The sequence below is a fragment of the Bombus pyrosoma genome, linkage group LG12 (genome assembly GCF_014825855.1).
Source record: "Bombus pyrosoma isolate SC7728 linkage group LG12, ASM1482585v1, whole genome shotgun sequence".
Lineage (NCBI taxonomy): Eukaryota > Metazoa > Arthropoda > Insecta > Hymenoptera > Apidae > Bombus > Bombus pyrosoma.
Window position 1 is genome coordinate 10,958,173 of NC_057781.1, and position 10,945 is coordinate 10,969,117.

Sequence of the window (10,945 nt, forward strand, 5' to 3'; positions counted from 1 at the left end):
AAATCTATCGAGAACAGTTCTTTTAGCGTGGATCGATCAATCGCTTCGTGATTTTTTTACCGAGAAAGACTCGTCGCTGTATACGTAGGCTCGTTTGGACTCGACTGGCAACCAGCCTCGTTGTTCTATTTTCTCCGGCCGAAACAACGCCTTAAAATTCCAACGATCGCAACGGGAACGTGATACGAAAATCGTATGTATAGAGTTACGATTCCTTCACGACCATGCGATCCTACGCGAGAAAGAGAGAAGACGAAATGGTATTCGAGAGACCCCTTGAACTCCGGAGTTTCTTCAGATAATGTGTATCGAGGTTACCACGTTTCGTAAGAGATAGATTGCGTCCACCCTTAAACGTCCCACATAGATTAAACGACGTTCTGGTAACGCTCGTGACACCGTTACTCGCGCCTGATGTAATTTACCAATCTGATAAATGCCTCCATTCGTGTCCGATTCGCGAAATCCGCCAAATTCGATGCTGCCCGTGGCAGAGTTTTCGTACGTAACGTATTCAAACTTCGCTGCAATCCATAGAAAACGATCAATAGCCGTTTTTCAATCCATTCGACGTCAATCTCTATCTACCACCATTACTTTCGCGCAAACTATCGTGAAAGGATCATCGATCGACCACATTCGACGACTGGCAATACCATCGAATCTCGGCAAACGTCGCATCGCGTCGCGTCGCGTCGAGTCGTTTCATCGATTTCATCCCTCGAAATTATTGGCGTTGTGGCATCGTCGCTATTATTAGCCTTTCTCGGTATCGTCGATTTCCATGAAACGCTGAAAGTCGCCACACCATATTCGATTTACGATGCTCGCGTTCACGATGATCTCAGCCTACCAACGACGGCTCGTGGCGATAAACTCGCTACGCGGTTCATTAATTTTGGTGCTCTTTTTTTCTTCTTTCCCTTTTTTTCTGTTGGTTTACCGAGAAACACACAGACAGGCGAATGATGCAAGGGTTGGCGGGCTGGGAGGGTGGTACGAGCGCTCGTGTGCTCGCAAGGAATACCGCGGGTTATCGCGATATAGCCATAAACAGACCGCTTATTCTCCTTTGACGAGTTTCTACTTATGTTATCTCCGATTGTCACGCTGAACTGTTTCATTCACGTTTATAATAAATAACTTTCCGCCGGATGTTACTGATAGCTTAGGAAAATCGATATCGTGGACCCAGCGTGGTTCGTGATCTGTGTATAATGCTATCGACGTTGATGATACTTGTAGAAATATACTATTATACAGTAGAACTTCTTTATCTGAACTCTATTCGTCGAATAGAGTTTTTGATTAGTGTCCGATTTATTAAAATTCTGCTGATTGAGTTAACTTCTTTGAATGTGAACTGTTACTCTTTGGAATGATCATGTAGAGGATCGATCGAATTCTATCATATAGAGTATACTAAGGCTTCCCAATTTCCGAACTTTCACGGACCCACTTTCCAGACAGTCAAATTTTCGCGATATATATATATATATATATTTTTTATAGAATATTATTTTATAGAAATTATTGTAAATAAACGATTTTATTAAAAAAACAAATTTTTCGATGAATTTGTAAATTTCTGAAAATTCTTCATTTTTCTTCGTCGAAATTAAATTATATTTTTCCAGAAAGCTGAATGGTTTATTATCGGGTAAACAAGCAAAAGATTATCACTTGTGGTGTGACGCGAGCGATATCACTGGAAATGGCCTCGAATAAGTAACAATTAAGTAACTAAAGATATGAGGTAACGGTAAAAACGACGCATTTGTTAATAAATAATTTTAGACCGTGATGTCACGCGTAACAGCCTTCACGCATTGAAACTAATATCGTGCAGCGCTTTAATGGTCAACTGACAATTGCCGATCCGTCTCGCGGCATAAACCGCATCAATCACGGCTCATAACGATTTTAGATAAACGATATACTATAAACAACGCTTGATCGAGCTCTAGCTCAGATACCTGATTAAATAATACAAATAGTTAAACATAGGCTGATATTAAGCATTACGTAACGAGAACGTGGAAACATTAATGTTTGAAACTGGCCTTAAATTTGGCATCAATCAATTTTCAATATTATTAGACAGAGCTTCAGGAATCAATTAAATCTCGGTTAAATTGAGATGCTTGACGTTTTGATCAGCGATTGATGATTAACGATCAATATCTATAATTACCGACTGACTAATCCACTAAGCCACTGAACGATCGAATCGCTGGTGAACTTTCTGCGCTGAATTTCATCGATCAATTAAACCAAACACGATTTCTTGCAATTAATTTTTTTTCAATCGGAGAAATTAATCGATCGATTAATTTTTTACTCGTCTAACGTCAAACGCTGTATCTTTATCAACGATTACATACTTTGATGTACTTCAATACCTCCAAAAATTCTAAATCTAATTCTAATAACATTAATTTCGATTCTAATAATTCCAACGTATATCGGAAACGTTCGCGTACAAATTAAAAAGCAATCTGGCGCGAATAAATATTTTCCGTAGCAAAGTTATACTGGATGTAATCGGTGCATTTGCAACGAATGAGATCAGATCGTGATGTCACTGGCAGGCGTTGCTTCTTTCTAAATAACCGACACATGAATTAGCGATGACGGTCCAGTGACGTGCAACCTGATTAACGTTGTGTAGCGCGGTACTCGATTCCATTACGTGTAACCGCACTTTTCTCAAATTTGTAATATGTTAACCCGACATACCGTAAATAGATGTATCGTATTGTGCGGTGACTGAATAAATATTTGTATGACGTCACGCTTTGAAATTGCTTATTACACGCGCGATCGATTGATCACCACCACCAATTACATTCTTTATCTTTCGTCATGCGTTAACTTCGATTCTAGAAAATATCTTCGTTTCGTGATTATTATCTTTTACACACAAATTTCACGTAATTTTGTCATTTCGACGATCATTAATCGTTATTACAATTCTATTCCAACGAAGTTATCGTAACGATCAACACTACGGTATTGATAACCGACGATTAGCCTTTGCCCATGACGTATAGAGACTGCTATAATTATTCGACGAGTGCGAGCGTCGTGATTAATCTCGAGCGTAATGAATTTGCATCATTTCATCTTCTCACTAGAACTGTTTGCGTGCTTACTGTACAATGAAAAGAATTAGCCGGCACGAAATATAAACATAACGGGGTTAATGGTGGCCAATGACGTATTTGCATACAACAGTTCTAGAAGGTGATGTCATTCGCGTAACGCGTTTTATTGTGACCGACACTGTTAATGTATTCGCAGGTTCTACCATTAAGAGGTTTCCACGTTGCGAAGGACATTGTTATTATCGCAGATGTAATTTAGAAAGCGAATTCGAAGGACGTTCGACCAAAATTTTTACTAATATCAACGATTACGCTTTTTATCAAGAAGATGAAACGTAATTTGCTCGTTTAAGTCAATGAATGAAATTAAAAACTATTTGTTGTACTTAAATGTACGGTTCTTCGTTTAAATTGTTATTCCTGTTAGATATAGCGAATTATCTGAATATTTTCTGTTAGTTTAAGAAATAAATTTCAATAAACCACGTCAATAAAAACGATGCAAATGCGGCTATTCGGCCAGTCGCTGTACATTTCAGTTGTGCAAGAAAACTCTAACCGTACGAACAGTAGATTCCTTTTTGGAAGAAGAGGACGAGAAAACTAGCTTTGACATCGAATAGAATGATATTTCTAAGTTTGTAGACGGTGAAAGTATCACGTTTCTCGTAACCAAAGCATCGTTGGACAGGACACCTCTTCCCTATTTTTATTCGACTTCCCTCTCGTTCACGTGGGTGGGACAAGCTTACGTATTTAGCGTCGTGAAATGCAGGTGAGAGCATAATTCAGAAAAACCGTGGCAGGAAAGTGTTTCTGACAAGGGAACGTAAATATTCTAGGAAGATCGCCTGCGTGGATTCAGCTCACGTATAGAATATAGCTCGATTGTCGATATAAATTTCACGTGTCGAAATTTCTCTTTATAACTGTTTTCGTCGATACCATGTGTTGTGTTTTCCAGCGAATAGCGTGGTCCTGGTTAAAATTCGGTCTCTATGAGTTATTATTATTCGTTGGCCAAATTAATCGACAGCGGTATAATATCGGTTAAAAAGTAAGCTCTAACTTTACGTTTATTGTCAACAGAAACGATAGACAAATTTATTTATCAAGTTTTAGTCAAATATATTATCGCATTTTAGAAGAAATAGTTTTGATATTTTCAAGTTAATAATCATTTGCACTTTCAACGAAGAATTATAACTTGGAGGAAAAATATTTCTATATCTTTTACTCAGCCATTTTATCTATTGTTATAAAATTTTTATAAAATTGGATATCAAACGATCGTCGAAGCACGTATTCCTGTTATTATGGTACGTACATAATTAATAACAGCGGTTATGAAAGAACCAGGATACGCTATTAAAATTTCTAAGTAAAAAAAACGACACGATAAATTTTTTTAACTTAATTAAGATGAATCAGCAGGTTTGCCCTGTGTATGTGAATGCAATGGTATGCAAATTTTTATCTTGTCATGAACAGGGTTGCTCTACGCGACGAGGAAGACCAAATGAGTTGCGCATCCTCGCGTGGCGATTGTCTCCACGCGACAACAACAGGAAAAGTTTATCGTTATCAGAGGCAGACTCTTCCTACAGAGCAACAGAAATACAGATATCGTGAACGAAGTTGTGAATTATTTCATAATATTGCTCTCGCCTAAAGGAAATGACCGTTTTCTCTTCAATATATTGTTCGATATGTTCAACGTATATTCGCGTATGAGCTTCCGGTTTGCTTCGAAATTTCAATTATTTTTATATGAGAAATTGAAAACGAAATAATCAAGACCGGATATGCAATTTATAAAAGTAATTGGTTAATTTTCGATATAATTTGAAACAGATCGATCATCTGTAGAGGATGCGTAATTTATTTTAAATTTTATAACGTTAATTCAATCGTAACGTAACGATGAATATAAGTGTTAAAGATATTCTGTTCTTTCTAATAATAAGATCTAGTAAAATCGCCTATTGTTACAAAATTTAGAAAGAAGAGACTCAAAGACCATAAAATGGTATTGTGAAAGCATTTACGATGAGAAGTAGCATTTACGAGTCTAGTAATTTAAGTCGAATATTAAATACGATATTAATATAATTCGAGCGGCTAGAATGAATTATTTGTTGGTATTTCGTGTAAGGTAGCAATGACGAAGTGTCTCTCTTTCACGCATAATTTAGTAATAACGGCCCACGTGAACGAGTGTTTAACCAGAGCTGTATCGCGTGTCTCGGATGCAAGCTTTCTCGATTAGTCAAGGTAACACAGCCTTGTATTACAGTTTCACTGTGGACTTTTGGAATAGCCTGTCTGTGATCGTTGCTGCACGTGCAATCAGACGCTGCCGATATTTTCTAACGTCTCTGTTAAAAACTTTGCTTAAGTTAAGTTAAAATGCTTTAACAAAAATTACGTCACAAGAATAGCCACTTCCCATTGAAAGATTTTTTGCCTATTTCATTAATTTTATTACTGCCATCAAGTGATTCAAGTAAATGATGTAAGTAAATGATGATATAAGTATGTATAATAGTGAGAACCATTTCGTTCAGTTTAGCGGAATAGCGGAATAACAAATAACAGATGACAAAATTTGTAAAAGGATATTCCTCGTAATCCTTATTTGTTGTATTCTTCTCAGAAACTGGCTATTCTTCGAACGTGTCCCGGTCTAAACGCACAACACAACAACTAAAAGACAGATTTATACATTTTCATTGTCACATCGATCAGCAACAGTCTAAAGATGAAAGAAGAAATCCGAAACCTAACCGACCCTATCGAACGATTTCTCACGATACTGAATGACTTGCCAGCATAACGGGCCACTGTCGGCAACCTAGAGGGGGCAAAAAAGGTGCATAAACCTTTTGACCTAACGTTTATTTCATTCTCATCCCCGTTATTGTCGTATATGTCGCCACCCTAAACGTCCACATATTTTCTTTTATGCCCCGTAAAGGATGTGCACTCCGTTCAGGCGTCGAAATCGCCTACACGCTTGTTCACCGGGTGATTTCAACGAGATAGAGGAAGATACAGCTGATATCAGAACAACCACGTCTGCAGAATTATTCGCAGACCTTCGTCCTTCTTTCCGAATAAGATATTTCCTTCTCTCGCTTCCACGTTATGTCTGCTATGGAAGTTTGTTTGAAATTTGAGGTAATTAAATGCTTGGAAAGTAAAAAAGGAATATATGACAAATGTTAACAATAGGATAAACAGAATTGTAGAAAATAATATAATGTTGTTGGTATTCAGAAATTTCAGGTATGATCTGTGTTAATATTAACTATCCAACGAATGAGAAGTTAATTTTCCCTACTTAATAGATTAATTATAGTAAAATATTGTGTAGCGTAATGCGATATACAATTTATTCCCCAAATGTCTTCTCTTCTATAAAGCTGCGCGGGATGGAACGATCCATATTCATTTCATTGTAATACAATACGCTGTAGCGATGTGCATACACATAATTTAGGATGAATCTAATAATGCAATGCTGCGTACAATATCATAGTGTGGTCAGCACGGAAGCACGCAGTGCTAATTATAGAAACTAAATATGAGATAATTAAAGAACTTGAGAGTGGCACAAGTGCAGCTGCACAAGTGTTGTAATTACAAATAGACCGGAAACGGCAGCAAAGTGATATCATCAACCTAAAAAATGAAAAAAAAAAAAAATGATACTTTTAACAAGCTTTTTCGTTATATACGTAGTTCAGAACAGAAGCTGTTCTGCTTTCAAATTCGATTGTTTGTAATGGTTAGCCATCAGCATCGGTACTGACGTCATTGGTACTTGTGCTTTTAATAACTGGATTTAACACATGTGTTACACACAGTGCTATTTGCTAGAGGGCTGTGCCCTGACGTGACGGCTATATATAAAAGGGGTACAATTACCTTTGAATCTCTATTACTCTGCGTAAGATTTATAATTTGTCTAATATTTGCATTGTATTTCAAATATATTGATATTTTCTTCTTTGTCTGTGATCAACGAATTTAACCATATTCGGAATGTGCTAATGTGAAAATTAGATTTCCTTTAAAAAAATTGATAAACCAATTATACACTCGATGAAGAGCTATAAAGTTTAAAGAATTACTTTCAAGTGAAATTTCTTCTTGTTTAAAAATTTGCGTTTACACCCAACAGAGAACTTCGTTTTACGTGCAGCATAATTTTGGAAACGATGATAATCGACATTGTAAAATGTATTTGCACCGCTCTAATCTGGAAAGTTAATTCACTATCGTTTAGTCAATGAATGGGAAGTTCAAATAAGAGGAGCAATCAATGAATATTACCCAATATTTATCACACGCAAGACGCGAATTGGTTACACAACAGGATTACACCGTTGCGTAACTATCTGTATAATTGTAAAAATATCCTCGTATACATTATTCATAACCTCTGGTCTCAAGATAAACGCTTTTAACGGTTTGTGACATCACACACGAGCCACACGTGAACTCAAGTTGCCGGGATAGGCAGTTTGCGCGGTTTATGTGTATGTATATAATTATACATACATCCTCGAAACACGGAACGTCTACTTTTCTCCCCCCTTATGTTTAGTATAATACGATTTCAAGAAATGGAGGAAATGATATAAGATGGTTTCTGGAATTTTATAATTTCTTGAAATTCGGAGCGAGATCTAACGTAATTATATAAAATGGGATACTATAATTACCCGATATATCATTATTAGAAAAGATGCAATTATCGAAGAAACTGAGTAAAAATTATTTCTTCGCCCCTTTTTGCAATTTCGCTATATTATTATTTTCGAATTTCGTTTTTTGTTCAATTTTCTGTTGATTCCTTTCGTAAAAAAGAAAATCATATTCGTCGAATCACGACTATAAGGTAAATTGATGTTGCACACTCCGATCCAGGAAGTTTCTAGTATCGTGTTGAAAATTGACGATTTTGACGAATGAAATTAATGAATTTGAATGTTACAGTATATTTTACGTGTAGCGTACTTTTTTTAAACGCATTTTTTTCACGTTTATTTAAACGAGGAAAGAATTTCGCGGAAAGGTTCAATATTCTTGCATCAAGTAGGTCGCAGAAATCTAATCTAATCTAATCGATATTCTTGGACTACAGGAATGATTTCACAGAAGTGCTAATAAACTGATTAACTTCTCCGCAAACAATTTGAACTAAATCCACATACGGAGATGATATGACCCATATTTCTAGAGCGTTGTAGGAATTAATTACACAGTCAACTAACTCACTACTCGGCATACATAATGAAATTCAGACGTTTTCTGGTTTATTTGATCAGAGCATCGTGCTTATGTAAAATATTAACACGTACCAATGCAATCAAAATATTATTCCAAGCAGTCTACTGATTTTTGTTCGTATTCAGTAATGTATTCTATAGTTCTTCCGTGCCTGTTTATAAATGAGTAAATTTCTAACTATAGAGATTGCCGTGATATAAAGTTAGATCTAAATAATGCAAATATAAGGTAAGATATTAAGTAAATTTAATTAAGATTAAATGCTAAGCAAGGTACAGGTAAGTATTACTTTGGAAGGTAATCTTAAAACGTGTTTCGTTTAATGATCAAACGCCAACATCGCATTCTCATATGTACACGACAGTGTTATCCTGCTGTTTTGAAAAATAGATGATCCTTAATAATCTCAAAAACTGTAATATCATATCATTTTCTATATTTAAAAAGTCAATGTTAGTTGTATAAACGCGAGGAAGGAAAAATTTTGGAAAGATAATGACGTAATAAATAGAATAAATCATTTTATTACAAAGAAATTACTAGCAGCTGAGTTTTGTTTGTAAAATCTTCGATATGGATAATGTCAATTAATTTCACAGCAAAGCTAAGAGAGAAGACACTCGAGAAGAAGGCGATAATGCGATAAATCGAATAGCTCAGAATTGGAATTCGAATAGTGATTCAGAACTGGAAGCTCGACGATTACGTAATATGTGCGATATTATAAAATTAAGTTTATCATCGCGAAAACTGTCTTGCGCGAATGATAAATGAGGCGTGCTGAATTTCTGGAGCAAAGTCATATTTGCCACGCGATCGAGAGATCGATGATAGATCAACGTATAGCCGACATTCTCACACGCATGTGCCGCGGAATCATTGTTCGCATTTACGTTCCTAAAAGTATGGAGCGACGTTACGTCGTCTTGCGTTAAATTGTCCGCACCTACGTTCATAAAACGTACCCACGTACAGCGTTCAATTATTATCGACTTTCTAGGTCTCGTGGCGCGAAAGAAAGGTCTCGTGGCATCTCGTATTCAGATACTACGCGATAACAGCGGCCTACCGGAAATGAGGCCGGCAACTTGCTTCGGAGAACTTCTCGCGTGCCAACTTCGATCAGCCCCGTTTCGAGTGGTGAAAATTCGCGATAACTCCGCGAAATACATTTCTCCTTCTTTTCTCTGTTTCTCTCTCTCTCTCTCTCTCTCTGTCTGTCTGTCTGTCTGTTTGTCTGCCCCTCTCTCCCGTCTGTATCTTCCTCCTTTGGTACAGCGATTTCTTGCGCAATCGTGCTAAACGAACCGGTAGTTCGGTCGATCGATACCACGGGTCGTAATGAAAGTTCGTTTATCCTCGATCGATATTCGTCGAACAGCGAATGATGATTCGAAACGCGAGTTTTATTGTAAATAAAAATGGCTATCGAAAGAGCCGAATACGAAGGTATGTACGACCGGTAACATCACTGGATAAATGACACTTTAGCGGAATGAACGTTAATTCCACTCTTCTCTCTTTCTCTTTCTAAGCTACGACAACGAACGCGCGTGACGATGTTAAACGATGACGGTGGAACGAAGCGCAGCACTGCTTAAACCAGCGACGCGAGAATGGAACACTGTTTCGTTAGAAGATACGCGATTCGTGTAAAAATCCTAGAAGCTAGACGGAATATCTGTGGAGAAGCCCTTTGTCTACGAGCGAACGGTACGTAACTGGAATATTTCAAGGACTCACTCACCACAGCCTCGGTGACCGGTATCCACGTGACGACCAGTAGGGCAAGGACGCAGGTGACTCGCAGGACAACCGGGAACGGACGTAACCCGCGGGCTGCATTGGTTGACGTCGCCGCGGCCCTAGGCCGCATTGTGCCCGACTCTTCTCCTCCTCCTCCTCCTCCTTGTCCCTTTCGTTCTTCCTTCTTCGTTTTCCCCCTCGTTTACCTGTATACGTTGGTGGAGAGTTGCGAATAGGCCGGCAGCCCGCGAAATAGCCGATACTCTCTGATCCGGCTATTCGAACGTCTCGTTCGTACGGTACACACTTGTGCTCGGATTCCGAGTTCTCTGGTGTGTAGTTAAGAGATGTCGTGTCGTGTGGTTGGAAAACGATGCGGTGGCTGGTCGGCCAGCCTGTCGACGCAGCGCGTGTCGAAGGGCCAGACAGACGGCCCGGTTGGCCCGTCCTCCCGATCGGTCGCCGCTTCGCGCAGCCAGACAGGCCTAAGTCAGCGGTGGAGGAGGCGCTCTTCTCTCTTCTCCTCTTCGTGGAGCTGTATCCTTGCGCGTCCGACCGCGTCACGGTGGCGGGTAAATGCTCCCCTCTCGCTCTCTACTCGCCGGTTCTCGCTTCAGTTCGCTCGAGCCAGAGAGACCTACGGCGCGATCGACATCGGCTGAGACCGTGCAACAGTCCTCGTGCGACGCGCGATCGAGCTCGCCTCGACCCGGTCAGCAATCCTCTCCTCCTCTTCCTTCTCCTCCTCTTTTGCCACCTCCTCTTCCTCCTTTTTCTCTTCTGCTGCTCCTCTT

The 10,945-nt window shown here is 38.7% G+C and overlaps 1 protein-coding gene across 1 annotated transcript in view; it reads right to left on the reverse strand.

Moving 5' to 3' along the window:
* Positions 1–10,794, reverse strand: part of LOC122573290 (collagen alpha-5(IV) chain) — a 56,624-nt gene extending 45,830 nt beyond the window's left edge. Inside the window, exon 1 of the mRNA XM_043739408.1 lies at positions 10,153–10,794. Within this exon, the coding sequence (XP_043595343.1) occupies positions 10,153–10,281 (129 nt within the window). The 5' untranslated portion in view covers positions 10,282–10,794. The remainder of the gene's footprint in view (positions 1–10,152) is intronic.
* Positions 10,795–10,945: the final 151 nt, after the last annotated feature.